The sequence below is a fragment of the Chrysemys picta genome, chromosome 7, assembly GCF_011386835.1.
Source record: "Chrysemys picta bellii isolate R12L10 chromosome 7, ASM1138683v2, whole genome shotgun sequence".
In the NCBI taxonomy this organism is placed as follows: Eukaryota; Metazoa; Chordata; order Testudines; family Emydidae; genus Chrysemys; species Chrysemys picta.
In genome coordinates this window covers 124669858-124685873 of record NC_088797.1, presented here as the reverse complement: position 1 = coordinate 124685873, position 16016 = coordinate 124669858, and the positions used below count along the sequence as shown (strand labels likewise).

General features: G+C 42.6%; 1 protein-coding gene and 1 long non-coding RNA gene across 43 annotated transcripts in view; one reads left to right on the top strand and one right to left on the bottom strand.

Annotated features, from left to right (window-relative positions):
- Window positions 1-16016, bottom strand: part of NT5C2 (5'-nucleotidase, cytosolic II) — an 80845-nt gene that overhangs the window by 26142 nt on the left and 38687 nt on the right. For 5 of the 41 annotated variants that reach the window (XM_065552599.1, XM_065552614.1, XM_065552598.1 and 2 more), the window contains 2 exons: window positions 13553-13613; window positions 2541-2600 (listed from right to left, as the gene is read on the bottom strand). The exons of 19 other annotated variants lie outside the window; for them this stretch is intronic. Coding sequence is in view for 4 of the 22 variants with exons in the window: in XM_065552588.1 (XP_065408660.1) it covers window positions 2426-2444 (19 nt within the window). In the remaining 18 variants the exon portion in view is untranslated. Of the gene's footprint in view, window positions 1-212; window positions 338-2425; window positions 2468-2540; window positions 2601-13552; window positions 13614-16016 lie in introns of all 41 variants that reach the window. 17 more of the 41 variants (XM_065552596.1, XM_065552597.1, XM_065552612.1 and 14 more) reach the window with 7 other exon arrangements.
- Window positions 2021-15145, top strand: LOC122174178 (uncharacterized). Of its 2 annotated transcripts, XR_010589345.1 has the most exons (3): window positions 2021-2360; window positions 3950-9927; window positions 14258-15145. It is a non-coding gene; the product is annotated as an uncharacterized LOC122174178 (long non-coding RNA). The 2 variants fall into 2 exon arrangements; XR_010589344.1 differs by lacking the exon at window positions 14258-15145 and having other exon boundaries at window positions 3950-13567.

Genomic DNA, 16016 nt, shown 5'->3' with positions numbered 1-16016 from the left:
TTATGCACTGCACTCCCCTCTCCAATCTACATCCATCACTAAGACCTCCCTTCTAGCCTAGGAAAGCAGCTGAAAAGTCAAAAAGAAAGGTTGTGGCAAAGGACTATATGGTATTCCAGGCCATGCCAATACAAGGAATCAAATCCTGATCTCTGATTAGGTGGCACGACCACAAGGCTGTCCCTGAACATTTTTAAAATTCACATTCTCACCTATAAACTTTGGATTTTGCTTGCCTCCTTGACCCAGCCTTGTTTAAAATGTAAGCCACTAGCTCATTCAAAGATTCTGTTTGGATGTCATCACTAAAGACACCTGGAAAATAAGAGTCTTCTTCCTAGTGTAAGAAATCAACAGACACACTGGAAATCAGACTCTTGGAGGATGGAAATGGACTATAAATAGTGTTCTCCAGTTACTGTGTCATTATCCAAGATATACTTTTCTTTAATTAGACAACTGGGAATGGATTCAGAGTTCACCACGCCCACACCTCATTTTGACAACACACTACACCACGGTACAGAGTGTATTAATCAGTATGAGCTACAAGCTACTGACATTTTCGCACAAGCTGTGCAAATGCTCATTTCAGTAACATGAGCTTCAGGCAAGTGATCCACCTACTTGAGATAAACAGTGTGAACAGGATTGTGATGCTGCAACTGCAGTGTCACAACACAGGAAAACACCCACATTATATAATCTCTGTCTACATACATATGTGACAAACTGGGAATTTTCTGTAATATTTTAATGAAACTGCTGCGTGCCTCAGTTTCCCTCTGCACTTCATATTGTTACCCAGTGGAGGGAAAAGTGTTAAGTCTGCTCATAGAGGCAGGACAGGACATGAGGTTCGGGTGTCACCTTGCTGTCTGGGCAACAGCGAATAGGATCATTAAGGAACTGGCTCAAACCTGCCGAAAGTGACCCCACGTAAGTGCAGAATCCAAAGAAAGCCCAATGACCAGAACGTTGACACACAATGACCAAGAGGAAGGAGCCCCCACCTCCTCTCACCCCAGCAGGGAAGCTAAGCAGAGACCCCAGCTCGAGAACAAAGGACTGAGACATGATCAGCAGAGGATAAAGTGTGGGATACTGGAGGAAGCTGGCTGCTCTCTCCTGGGACTGACAGAGAGCCTAAAATGGAATCCACTACAGCTTGGCTGGTGGTTTGCTCTGACTTGACCAGAATGGGCTATGCTTTAACTTTGATTTCTCTATGCTAACCTAAGGACTTCCAATGCTGTGTTCCAGTTGACTAATAAATCCTACTCTGTTCTGAAAAGTGTGTTTGGTGTCACTGCAAATACTTGCTCAGTTGCGTTAATCCCTGCAGGGTGGATAAGTCTCTAACTAGGAGTCTGTCTCAATGGGACTAGCTGGGCAGAGCTCACGGTGTGAAGCCAGGAGTGCTGGAGCCCAGAGGTTCAGCCTAGGAGGCGGTGAGGCTGGGAGGTCTACCCTTAAGCTAAAGAGTGGGTCTCCTTGGGGCTTGCCACACTCCAGGGGTTCCTCCAAGAGGCTGTTTAAAAGTTAGGGCATAGTACTGATTCTATGGAAACGTGGCAATATATTAGTGTACTCAGGGCTGGTGTGTTTTTATATCTTGTTCTGCTCAGTCATCTGTGCAGGAATTTAGCAGTAAGGAGAGATCTACAGCTGGATGACTAAAAAAGAAAAAAGTAATTAAATACTTTCCTGGAAACCCCCCAAAGCCCTAGCCACGGTGACCACAGCTATAGACTTTGTGTAGGATACTGTGGATGTCAAAGATTTAGATGCTTGCCATGCAGAATCATTGTACTGTGAGCTCCCACACAGTTGACAGTGCCCCTGCCTCAAAGCACCCACAAGTGTGTGACAGGTGAAATATGCACAGCCACAAAAACACAACCATTCAATCTTCAGTATGTTTTTGTTGGTCTCTTAGCCCTACTTATGACATAGTTACAACAAATATAAGCACATATTACAACTTTTTCTATTTTTTTTTTTTTTTAGTTGACCCCCATCCCTCCACAAACATGTCAGTCCCAAATGACAAAAGGACAAGTTATTTTGAAGGTCTGTGTTCTGCAACAGACAAATGCTTCAGCAGCTCAGGGCAGTCAGTACATAGTGTTCTGGGGTTATGTAACTACGGATTGCGAAAGAACAACCAGAACTTTGAAAACAGAAGCGAGCTGACAGCACTTACAGCTTCCCCTTAACATCATAATTTGCCCATGAAATTACATTGTGGAGAGTTAAAAAGCAGTACCACAGAAGTGAATGTTGCAGGCTCTAAGTCCGTGATGACTTCCACGGTATGTGTTAGAATGTGTTGGAATGAGCAGGAGTTGTACAGTAAGGTATGGAATTCTCATGCACTTTATTGTGGATTTTGGGTGGTTGGGGTATTTTGGGTTTTTTTTACCTTTGCTGCCAAGACACATACGGTAGCAATTTTATAGCCTTCCTGAAAAAGAAAAAAAAAATCTCTACAGAGGCTCCAGCTTGTGCAAAATGCTGCTGCCAGGATTGTAACTCACATGAGGCAGATGCAGATGCAGAGTGTCACTCCAGTCTTGAAGGAGTTACACTGGGCTCCCCTGTTAAAAAAAAAAATCAAACTGTTTTTAAAACCGCGACAGCGCCGCACCATTTGGGACTTGCGTGTTTGCTGGAGCTGCTGCCGCCGAAGAGCTCGAAAGGTAGTCTGCTGGCTATTCCACAATACCGCTCAAAACTGATTTACAGAGGAGGCACGGTTAGTAGTTGTACATTCTATAGGCAAAATTCTGGCCTTAACTTCACAAACCAGTCTCAGATCAATTCAGCAATATTTTGTTGGCATGACAAGCTACCCAAGTGTTGCCAAAGTGTTTGAGAGACAGATCCCTCAAGTTTCTATCAGAAGTAAGTATAATCTACTCAGGAACAGCCTTCATAATGTGTTTAGGGTTCTGTCATTAGTGACCATACCTGATCCGGTGGCAGGTTACTATGTAGCCTAATGCCATCTCCTTCCTTTCAAGATATTCCATTCCCTTCACACCCACCACACATCTACATGTCATCAGGGAAGAATATATGTCAAGAGCCACTGTGTGGATCTGAGAACAGAATTTTGCCCTAAATCTGGAATCTCCTCCCATCAAGAACCTAAAATACAGAGTCAGTCTGACTCCTGTACATCAAAGCTTAAATCTTATTCTTTACACCTAGACATATCTAGCAAGTTTGGGCTTTTCTGTGCAAAGCTTTTTGTTCATGAAAGGTGCCATGCAACCTTACATGGCATTGTACAGTACTGGTTAACAAGCACAGATGGTAAAGAGAATGAGAACTATTCTGCAACTTATAAATATGCACAAAAGAATGAGAAACAACTTTTAAAGAAATTCAAACTAAACACTAAGCTGAATGCTTTTGAATAGGTTTCAAAGAGGGCCTGACAGAGCAGTAAAGTACATACCATTACCAATAATGCTTTTTTAAAATAATCTTTAAATAACCATTTTGCGTGGTTAAGAAAGTTTGGGGTGTGACTGGATTTGGTTTGGGGGAGGAGGAGAAAGCTCTTCAAGACCTGCACATTTCCTTCTTTATTCCCCCTGTTGCACTCTCAGAGGTTCCATGTTGAGACCAAGGTATTCTTTCATTGAAGGTGTGACATGGCTTCTGCCAGAGTCTGCCAACACTCCTCATGGGATGGTCAGAGAAGATCATGTGAGAACAGGGAAAAAATGCTTTCTCCCTTGCCTGTGCATAACCTCCACGTTTTGTGCCACTCCATGTGTGCCATATTCTGATAATTATTTACTGAATTAATTTGCATACTTGTAAACAATGTGTGTATAACCATAAAGTTCTGTTTTAAAACGATTCTGTGGGTATAGTGCTGGTGAAAGGTGTTGTACTAACAGCAGTGACGACAAGTCCTTGATTTCCCATACAGGGTTCTCTGGAGCAGTGGGAACAGCTGCAAGGAAGAAGGTCCTTATTCCTCACACCCTCAGAATAGGAGTGTATGGCTTATGGGCAGCCAAAGGCATCTCTGAGTGAACTCAGGAGTAAGCGTGGGAGCCTGAGGATAGTGCAATTGCTGAACGGCTATGAAGAAAAGAGCCTGGGGCTACTGGAGTTGAATGATGAGGCGCGGTTACTATGTTGTGGCATTAAACTTTGTTCACTCGTCCCCAGTGCTCCATGCTGGCAGGGAAGTCGAGAGCGGCCGGGGAAGAGGCAGAGAGGTCCCAGGCTGCTTACTCAGCGGGTGCCACAGCAGCCCCCACCAGGAGTATCACCTGCAGCTCAAGCACTCCTGCTTCCTAGAACTCAGCTGAATGCATGACATTCAATTCAGGCTGTGGGAGTGTGAGAAAGGGTGCCGGTTCTGCGTGTGAGACAAGTTTTCTAAACATGCTTGGCCCAGGTGTACCTCCTGCTGAAGTCAATGGGGCTAGAGGGCAGAATTGGCCTTCTGACTGCACATTAAGATATGCTTGAAATATGTAGCCCAACAGGCCGAGACTCTGCAACAGGTGACTGCGGAAGGGAGAAGAGCTCTTGTGTGGAAGCATTAATGCAAGGATCTGGGCTTTAACTTGAATAAATCACTAAAATATCAACTGAAGAGAAACCAGCAGCAAATAAAATAAAACAACAACAATAATAATAATAAATTAAAAATGAGCAGAGGAAATGGCTTGTGTGTTTGCAAGTGTGGGGCTTCAGTGAAGAATATCAATATAAACTCACTTGCAGCCTAATCCATATTTAGGCACCTAAAAATGGGCCTGATTTTCAGAGGGGCTGAGCACCCAAAAATCCTGCTGAAGCAGTGGACGCTCAGAACCTTTGAAAATCAGGCTGCTCTCATTTAAGGCCACAATTCAGCAAAGCACTTACCCATGTGTTTATGTACATACCTATTCAGCAAAGCATAATAGCTGAACCTGCTTAACCCTAAGCACATGCTTCAATCTAATTTATTAAAATTAGGCACATGTTTAAGGACCCCACTGAATCAGGGCCTACGTGATTTGTCCAAGGTCACACAGGGAGTCTGAGGAAAAGCCAGGGATAGAACCCTGTTCTCTTGACTCTTAGTTTTCCATCTTAACCACAAGACCATAATAATCCTTATTTCTCAGAGTCCTAAACATCTTCAAATGAGTAATGAAATCATGTTTTGTTTTGTTTTTTTCTTTAACTCCCTGTATTTTCATTCCCAAATGAGAAGAAACTGCAGCGTTATTTATCATCATTGTCTTTCTTTAACAGGGAGGAAACCTTTTCGCACACTGCAGTCAGTCAATAAGTGACAAAAGGTCTGTGAAGTATAATTCACTTTACTGCTTACTATGTATCTTTATTTTCCTCTAGGGAGTATACATTTTTATCCATTAGCAAACAGGCCTTCCGCTGAATCTAATACCCACATACGTGCCTCTTTGCTATGCAAGAACAGGCAAATCTTGTACCAACCCTCCCTATTCATTAAGAAGCAATGTGGTATCATATACACAGCAGGGCTTTGTATTATTCCATGTCTATTTTGTTTGAGTGCTGTGCATTTCTACTTAACAAAACCCCAACAAAACAATGCTCTTGGCAAAGTGTTATTGTCCCGACACACCTTCCCCAATTATTGCAGGGAAATTCTATGGCCTGTGATATACAGGTTAGTCAGACTATAAGATCACAATGGCCCCTTCTGGCCTTTGAATCAATGAATCTATTAAAGTAATTTTGGTAATGGTCCTATCAAAGGACCTAATGTCACTGAGTTTTGTTTGCTTTAGGCCTGATAAAGGTTTGGGCTTCCTGGCTATGTCTCGCAGAGTCAGAACTTGGTAACAGACTTAGCACTTTAAGGTGGAACGATTTCTTCTCCTGAATAAAAATGCCAGGCTTGAGCTTACACCAGTAATAGTAAAGTCTAACTATGTACAGATTTCCATATGGGCAAAAGCCACTCCTTAGTGGCTGCTACTCTGTGGCACCTCTGCATTTCTAGTGAATCTTCCTTTTAACTGGTCATTTTAACAGTCTGAGGAGCATTTCTTAGAACTGGAATAATTTTTATCACTTTCAAAGAATCGAATGAATATTCACCTTGGTTTTTATGAGTGTTTGTGTTTATTCCAACATCATGGAAATGTTTTGTGTTTAACTGCAGACCTTGCTTACAAACCACCCTACCCAGCTGCAGCCTACTGAGAATCATACTCCCAAACTGGAAACCTCACAGCGTATCCATGGAAACAAACCACCCTACTAAAGTATGGGTTAGCTCTTCAATAAGGAGTTAAGCAGGGGGAAGAAATGGTTGCACAGAAGGCTCATGTTCAAATGCAACTCAATAATATCCAAAAATAGCAAGGAAAACAATTTAAGATGTAACTGTCTTCCAAATCCAATACTCTACGGTACCATTCACATGCATTAGCACCTGAACAGTTCCAGTTTGTTATTTTCCCCACCGCTCCTCCGCCCCCTTGAGGCATTGCTCAATCTGTCTCTGGACACAGATTTTAAATTGGAAGGAAACAAATGTCTAGTTGGTAATGTACAGGAAAGTAAACTAGGAGTTCTAAGTTCTACGCCTGGCTCAGTCAGATTCATCATTTGATGTGGGGCAACTAACTTAGAGCTTGATTTTCACAACTGCATGTGCGCAAACACATGCCTTTGTATGTGTACAATCAGCACAATTGCACATATAAATCAGAAGTTTGCACATGTTGATAAGCAGTTACATATATAACGAGTCAACTGTCTGCTAAAATAAGTGATTTACAAAGCATAATCAGGGAAATTGTGCGTGTACAGTTGTGAAAGTCAAGCCTTCAGTATACTTACGCCTCAGGCTTCTCCATTTTACAAATGACAATACGCTCCCTACACCACAGTGTGTTTGAAGCATAATTAACGCTTGTAAAGTGCTTTAAGATCCCTGGATAAAAGGCTCTATTACAAGTGGAAAGTATTATCATCATAATTTCTACTAGTCCAGCAAGAATAAAATCCTAACTATTTGGATATTGAGAAGCTGCTGATCAATGTACGTCTTCAGCTATATCGAGACTGTCAGAACAAAGACCAAAATACTGCAACTTTTTAACCACGTCTTATACTTAGTGAAGTGCTACCCTTTCAACAGCTTCAGTCTAACACTCTGATTCTTGAAGAAATGACACCTTGCAGATTAGCACTTCGTCAGTTGGTGATTTATTTGGACACCATGACAAGCAACATGTGCTTTTCCCATGCCCCATTCTCAGTGCCAACACATTACAATCCACAGCTTCAAAGCTCAGTGTGCAGTTTTACGCAACTTTAAGCAGTCAACTCTTAAAAGCAGCAATGGAAACAACACTGACAAAATGGCTATTGTAATGTTGCCTGTATTCAACCAACCAACTATCCCAAAGTAGACTAGAAACATCTGGGCTTTGAACTGCTTCTAGTTTTAAATCACTAATTGCTAAATTATTAAAAATAGCCTCAAAACCTGTGCCTGCCAAGCTGCACGTGCACCAGTGTGAATACACAAACAGGTAGCAGACGTGCAATTACCTGATTACATGCACACAACAAATATTCATCTGATTTTGCAGATGCAATTTTGGGAGCACTTTTGCCAGATTAGTTTCAAATGTATCAGTCAGTCTCCCTAGCAGCCCCCGTTTCTTTTCCAATATTAATAATTATAATTATATAATCTCTGAAAAAAATCCAGGTAGCACAATCCTGAAATGAAGTTGTATAAACCTGTAGAGAGCTGGGTACAAAAACCAATAGCCATTATTAAGAAAAGGAACTGAACACCACCACCAAACAACTTTGCTATTTTCAATTGTTACATCATGATGAACTCAAGGGAAACCATCAACCTAAATATCACACTTTTGTCTGAATATTTTTACTTCTGATTGTTACACACACCACCTAAAATTACTACATTTGGAAAAGATTAGAGGAAAAAATATGTGTCTGTAACTCTTTTGTTTAGTATGCGTACTCAGCAGCACATTGTAACTAGTCAGTTCACTGTCTTCCCTATGTAATAGCAACTCCATGCAGCTCTTGTCTATCACTTTTCCTCTGTAGATCTCAAAGCACTTTACCAAAGAAGCAAGTATCGTCAGTCCCATTTTATACATGGGGAAACTGCAGCACAGAGTGGTGGTGTGACTTGGCTACGGTTAAGCATCTAGGCCGGCGGCAGAGCCAGGAATATAACATAGTGTCCTAAGTCCCAATCCAGTACCATATTCACTGGACCACACTGTATAATGAACCAGTTTCTTCATTTGTATGGGTCTTTGACATAGCCAGCATGGGAGAGAAAAACATTTAAAATATAAGATGTGATTGTAAAACCACAAAAAATTGAAGGGGAATCTGGGGCAGGTGTAGGACTTAAAATTACTTTTAATTCATTTTAAAATGAACAGATTTCAAATTGACTGAGGGCAGGATTTTCAAAAGTGCTTAAGTGACTTCGGAGCCAAAGTCCCATTAAGAGTCAACATTCTTGGGCTCTTACATTACTTAGGTGCTTTTGAAGGTTTTATCTGGTGTCCCTTACAAACAGATTGGGACCTTTTATGGTATACTGTTAGTGGAGTTTCTCTCTAGAAGTGGTTCCCTTGCATGTAAAAAATCTTTATTATGGGTATTTACATACCGTATATACTCATTCATAAGCCGAATTTTTTTTAGTAATAAAGGGTAGCACCAGAGAAGGGGGTCGGCTTATGAATAGGTATAGAGAGGGAGAGGTGGGACACAGCCCCTCCCCCCAACAGAGGGAGCAAGGACAGGCAGCACAGCCAGAAGGGAAGAGGCGGGGCCAGAGTCTCTCCACTTCTGGCCACGCTGCTCTCCCCCAGCCTCTGAAGCAGCTGCAGCTCCGGGGCTGGCAGGCTGCAGCCGTGACCCGGCCCCGCCCCCCAGAACACGCTGCGGCTGTGACGTCCGACCCCGCCCCCCAGAGCATGCTGCGGCCATGACGCCCGCCCCCGCCCCCCAGAGCACACTGTGGCCACGCCGCCCGGCCCAGCCTGCTGAAACGTGCTGCGTCCGCACCGCCCGGCCTGCCGGAGCAGCTCCAGCCTGGCCAGAGACATCCTCCCCGCTGCCTCGGCAGCGCTGTGAAGCGCAAGTGTAGTTGCGCCGCCAGCGCTGCGAGAGCTCTCTCACAGCGCTGCAAGTACTCCACCTCTCCGAGGGGAATAGCTTGCAGCGCTGTGAGCGAGCGTGCAGCGCTGCAGGCGCTGATTACACTGGCACTTTACAGCGCTGCACTCGCTGCGCTCGGGGGTGTGTGTGTGTTTTTTCACACCCCTGAGCGCAGCAAGTGCAGCGCTGTGAATTGCCAGTGTAGCCAAGGCCTAGATCTGTAAGTTAAACAGTCCTAATGAAGGACTTCATTAATTTTAAATTCTTTGTTAATAAAGCTTAAGCCTAGGAAAGGGGTGACTACTGACTCTACACATAATTGTGTTTTAGAGCAGGTTGGGAAAGGCAACTTCTCACAACAACCGAAGAAGTCTTTTCCATCTCTAACATCAGTGATGCTATGAGAATGGAAGTGTTGATATACCTAACAACTTACAGTGTGAGAACCTCTCTGTAACTACTCTGCAATATAACAAATCTTAGCATTTACTTTTAAGCTTGTAATGCTTCTGGGACACAATCTTAATTCCATCACGGTAGTACAGTATTAATTCATTTCAGCATACTGCACAAATAATGATTTAAAAGTCTCATTTACCATTCATTTTCTCACTGAAACCAGTTTCACTATTGATGACGACTTTCTTATCAATTCCCACTCAATATAGAGGCAGAAGTGACTTAAGTACAGGGACGGTTTTCCCGAATGAAACCATCTTGGCTACTGTATAATTTATCTCACAGGTATGATAAAACTTTCAACAAGACTAACTATTGTAGAGAAAGGTTAACGACTGAGTAACTGGTCTTTACTAATTCCCTCTCCATCTGTCAGTGACTTGGTATGAAATTACAGTCTGTTTAAAACCTTACTTGTTTACCTAAAGTTCTATCAAGGGACACTTTTCTGTAACCTTATCATGCAACTTGCCCTGTTTAAGACCTAGGGATGCCAAAGCCTCCTGGATTACTTGGATCCAGATCTGACAACATTGCTCAAATGTTTAGCTCACCTTGAGAAGAAAACAGCCAAGAAAAGTTCTGCCTGTCTTAAATTTGATCTCTTTCTCACATTTCTAAGTGCCCTTCACTGTACTATTTAGGCTCATTTAAATGCCATGCTAATGAAAGTCTGTCAATCTATTTGCAGCTGCTCTTTCATAGGACAGGTCTGATTTTTAGAAGCCCCGGTAGAGAAAGGGTAGAGATTGTTTTGACACTACTAAACAAACAGGAAGGAAGGCAGGAATAGAGTAACATTACTACTTATTAGTGTTCTTCTATTAGAGCTGGATTGGATAAGCAAAAATGAATCATTAAGATGGATAAAAGAAACTGTAATTTACAAAACAAAAAGGTGCTACAAACATAAATCCTCAAATCTCCCTAATTTAAGGATTTAAACATAAAGATCTTGCAAAATTACTAGTTTTTGCACCATGTGCTCTCATTGAATGGCTGCCCTTCAAGTCTATTTGGAGATACTAGATCCTGACGCTTGTGTAATGTTATCTCTTTGTTAGGAAGGAAGCAAATATAATAGTTTCTATTGCAGAATTCAGAAACAGTGCCCTAGGCTCCCTACTGAGATTCAGAAAGGTCAGAAGGAAAAGCTAGTGATTTCTGTGGGGCTGATTACATAACTGATCACATGGACTTCTGTTAATCTTCTCTAGAAGTAACCACTGAAATTACCCATAGCTCATGCTTGGCCCAAATCCATCAAGACTTCCAAAAATTGATACTTGATCCCCATGTTATACACACAAGCCACAATAAAACACACACTATTGTCCCTGAAGCTTAGGAATTTATTCCAAACACTATCTCTCTAGCCTGAATAAAGCCGCCTGCTGCTTATTATAATGCAGTTCATCAATACAAGCAAAAACTAATGCAGTGAAAGGAAGTGTATATAAATAACTTGTAAAGTTAGAATACTACACAGATAATGTGCTCCTGGATACTCCATGTCGCACACTTATGAACTTAGCAAGATTCTCTGAGTTTCCAGAAATGTGGGAACCCTCCATCTTAGCATGTGAGGGTACTACAGTGAGCCTCAGTGGGCAAGAAAGAGAGTATAAGTGCATCAACAGTTATTTTGTTTTGATTTACACTCCTGGCAGGCAAATTAACTCTCGCCATAAACACAGCGACCTCACATTTTTGAGAAGAGAAGGGAAAGCAAATATACAGTTCATGTACGATAGCACCGTTTTTTTCTCTGTGGTGAAGGCTGAAATCATCAGGCATCTTGCCTGAAGGAAGGAAGATGTTATTGCCCATGCAGCCCCTTAGAGGACACACTGGGTGGAATCATATTTTAGTATAATGTGGCACGATGATACCATGACTATTGGTGACAAATATGTGTCAATCACAGTCATCTCTCAAGTGTTGTTCCTGATAAGGCAATCTTCTTGGTTAGGGAACACATGCGCTCTACATCTGTTAGTCTTAAAGGTGCCACAGGACTCTCTGTTGCTTTTTACATGCTCTCTACAGTGTAAGTATATTGCAACAGCTACTACAAATTGAAATGGAAGTGCTGTGTTCCCAGTAAAATGAGCTGTATCCCAATCATTAAACTGTACACTGTGCATAGGTACATGTTCTTGACATTCATAGTTGGAGTAAAGGAGCTGGCCACAGACACACTATTTTGAACTTGATGGCAAAGCTGTTTAAATAACTAAGTTCAAGATGGGTTAAGCTCTCCTGACCTTTTTTGGTACTAAGAAGCATCTTGCCTAAAGCCCTCTTTCCACACTTTGGTGGCACAGGCTCAAAGCCATTGCTGTTGGAGAAGGAAAGAAGAAAATGGTGTGTAGAGTTCTTTCTGCTGCTAATACTGCCTCCTCCCCTTCACAAGATGGACAATTTGGAGGTGTTCTAAAAAAAGAATTCTGTTCTCTGGCTGAACAATCCTGAGTTCTCAGCTAACAAAGGCAATGATTGCCAACCATGAATGAATGTCACCAATTTACTTCTGACATCATGGTCCTCAAGGATACAGAATGGAAAAAGGATTCTGCAATCGGTACACCTTCCAAAATCAAGGTTTGAGCACGAGTATAAACTTTCAGTGCCTTAGTGTCATCTAACACACTGATGAGGGTGTTTGGGATTTTTGTAAGCAACTTTAATTATAAAAGGTAGCTTAACAAGGCCTGTGGTCTCCTCTGGAACTGCAGAGACAGAAGACTAGAGAGTGGCTGATGGACTACAAGGTGCCACACCCTTCTCCTTCACTTTGGTCAATTTCTTTCCCTTTACAGCTTTTGAAGATGCACCAATTGGGATTCTGGTCATGAGCCAGCGTACTGGCAGGAAGATGTCATTTACTGATGCTGAATCTCAACTAAAAACCAACTTTGTACATTCTTTCTCTCTAGACACAAAGCAGAAGCTGGTGATTGCTTCCAAGTCCATGTGAAGGGGCATGGATTTATGCAAGTGGCTAACTTTTCTTAGCCGGAATACATTAGCTCCTAGGCTATGCACAACAATATGTTAATATAACCCCCAGAAAAATACAACATCAGTTAACAACGAATGCATCATTTAAAGCTTCTGCTGCAAATAAATAACTAAGTCTACTTATGTGCCATAAGCTGAATAGTGGATTTCACTATTTATTGCAAGTTATAGTCAAATAATGTTTACCCATGTGGGGAACAAAGGATGATGCTGAAATACAAAAAGATGAATGGATGATATTAGTTTGTCTGCCTGAGTTAAGGAAAGAGGAAGAAAATATTACTTAGAAATTGCCATTCATAGCACTTTTCATCATCAAAGTGGTTTACAAACCTTAATCAGATTCTCACAACACCCATATAAGGGAGATCAGTAAGGATTATTATTCACTTTGTACAGTTGGAGAAAATGCAGCAGAGTGACTTGCCTAAAGCCACAGAGGGAGCCATGATCAGTGTCAAAGTTGAAACAAAAATGTCTCTGGCTCCCAGTCCTCTGCTCAGACCATACTTCTCTGTTTTCCATCACATCCATTCCAGCTGCACTAGACATAGCATGCTGAGTGTCCTTATATCCTGGTTTTGCTAGGCTACTCTCAGTTTTTCATATCATGTCCCAGAAAATTCTTTGAGGACATTTACAATGTTCATATTTTTCATTTCATCAATCAAAACTTTTTTTTAAAATAACTACACGTTCATTCAAGTCATTCTGCTGTGCCAAGTAGAATTTGCTCTGCAGTTACCAGGAACAGCCCAGTGGAATGAATGTTCTGTGGGATAAACAGTGTTTAGAGTGATCAGTGGAAGGAGCATAGACACTATCAAAACTGTTCTTTTTGTTCACCATAAATGCTAATAACACTCATTCAGTGTTTCATACTAACCTCATTCAGAACATCTGAGTTGCTGGAAAAATCCTCCATGCTGAGAAATATCTATCTGTCCCTATTGAGACAAAATTGGCAAAAGTGGCACCCACAAACTTTTTGTAAAAAAACTGTACTTTTGTTTTTTGAATGACTATTTTGCAATTCTAAAAAACATTGCCACATTTTTTTATTTTGGAATTATGATCACCTTAAGCATGGGACACTCAAGGATTATGGCCAGACCCAACATAGATTATCCAGGAGCCTCTGGAGGCTTTCCTGACCTCAATTTGGCCCTTGGCTTCTCTGATCCTCAGTGCTGTCCCTGAGGCTTTCCTTGCCACACTACTCATCTACTAATACAGTAAAAAATGGTTATCAACCTGCTCTGTAACTAATGTTCTTTGAGATGTGTGGCACGTGTCCATTCCATTTCAGGTGTCTGTGCGCTCAGTGCACAGTTGTCAGATTTAACCTGAGCTATACCTGTAGGGGCGGCATATGCACACTCACCTGTCTCACACCACAACACAAAGGTATAAAGGGCAGAGCCACTTTCATCCCCATAAGTTCTTTCTTAATGGAAGACTCTGATAGAGAGGGGATGGAGAGTGGGTCATGAAATGGACAAGTGCAACACATCTCGAAGAACAACAGTTACAGAACAGGATAGTCACCATTTTTAATTCTTCAAATGATTGCACGTCTATTCCATTTCAGGTGACTCGCAAGCAGTTCAATCTAGAGGTCAGCGTCTACCTGAATAATGACTGAAGGACCACACATCCAAATCTGGCATCATCTCTGGTTTGCCCAGAGATGGCATAATGGGAAGCAAACGTATACACTGAAGACCAAGTTGCCAATTTGCAAATGTCCAAAATACTCAGCTGGGCCAGAAAAGCCACAGAGACTGCGTGAGATCTGGTCAAATGCACTAGCACTCTATTCAGTGGCAATACATCAGCCCGGTTGTAGCACAAATTAACACAACAGGAGATCCACAAGGAGATCCTCTGAGGAGAGACTGGAAGAGACTCTGTCTACAATCGCTACGAACAATGGAGATGATGACCTAAATGGTTTAGTCCTGTCCAAGTGAAACGCTAAGGATTAGGAAAGAAAGTTTTTCAGTATAGTGCCTGATTGATGTGGACGTGAGATATCACCTTAGTGAGAAACTTCGGATGAGGGCGTGGGAATATCCTGTCCTTGCAAGAGACCATATACAGAGGTCCAGAAACTAGTGCTTGTAATTCGCCCACTCTCCTAGCTGAGGTAACTGCAACCAAAAAGTCTGTCTTTATGGAAAGATGGAGCAATAAACAGGTACCCAATGGTTCAAGAGGAGGACCCACTAGCTTTGTTAACACCACATTTAAGGCCCAAGGGAGACCAGGGTCTTGTCCTTGGGGGTATAACTGGTCCAAATCCTTCAGAAATCTAACTGGCATAGGATTGGAGAAAAATGATTATCAATTGGCGGGTGGGAAAGCGGAGATAGCTGTTAGATGGACCTTGATGGAACTAATGGTAAGACCTCGCTGTTTTGGGTATAACAAATAGTCCAATACACAATGGATTGGAGCGTGGATGGGGGGGGGGGGGGGGGGGGGGGGGGGGGGGGGACGAGACGACACTTTTTTGCTGGGACAAAATGGAGACTCCCACTTTGCCAGGTATGTAAACCGAATAGAAGGCATTCTACTATTTACAAGTGCATCTGGAACCCCCTTTGAACAAACTTCATGAAGCCTTAGCCATGGAGCACCCAAGCAGTCAGGAGGAGAGCCTCAGGTTGGGGTCGGAGGGCGACCGTGGTCCTGAGAGATCAGGTCTGCATCCCATGGTAGTGGCAATGGAACTGTGTATGAGAGGGTCAGCAAAGTGGAAAATCAATGTTGCTGAGGCCATGCTGGAGCTATGAGTACGACTCACAGATCCTGTGCTGCAGCATAAGCCTCCAGAGTAGATGGTACTAGGATAGTCTCCTGTACCGTTAACTAAATGGAGCCACTTCAGGGGCTGGTCTCAGTGATGCCAGAGTCGACGGTCCCTCCTGAGCAGATGATTGCCTCAGAGACTTCCTCAGCCCTTGGGGGAGGGATAGCTCAGTGGTTTGAGCATTGGCCTGCTAAACCCAGGGTTGTGAGTTCAATCCTTGAGGGGGCAACTTGGGGCAAAAATCTGTCTGGGGATTGGTCCTGCTTTGAGCAGGGGGTTGGACTAGATGACCTCCTGAGGTCCCTTCCAATCCTGATAGTCTATGATTCATGCACACTCTTGTATCCTGGTCCACATTCTTGCTGGATCTTGATCTATTGGAACTAATCCCTTAGATGCCATCTTTCAGTGCCTCTTCCTCTGTAGCGGGGAGGGTGACCAGCCCTGAGGATCAGTCAAAAACCAGAGGAGCACTTCTGATGGACACTGATGTGCTCAGTACCTTCTCTGAGTGGAAAGTCTCCAAGGGGAAATG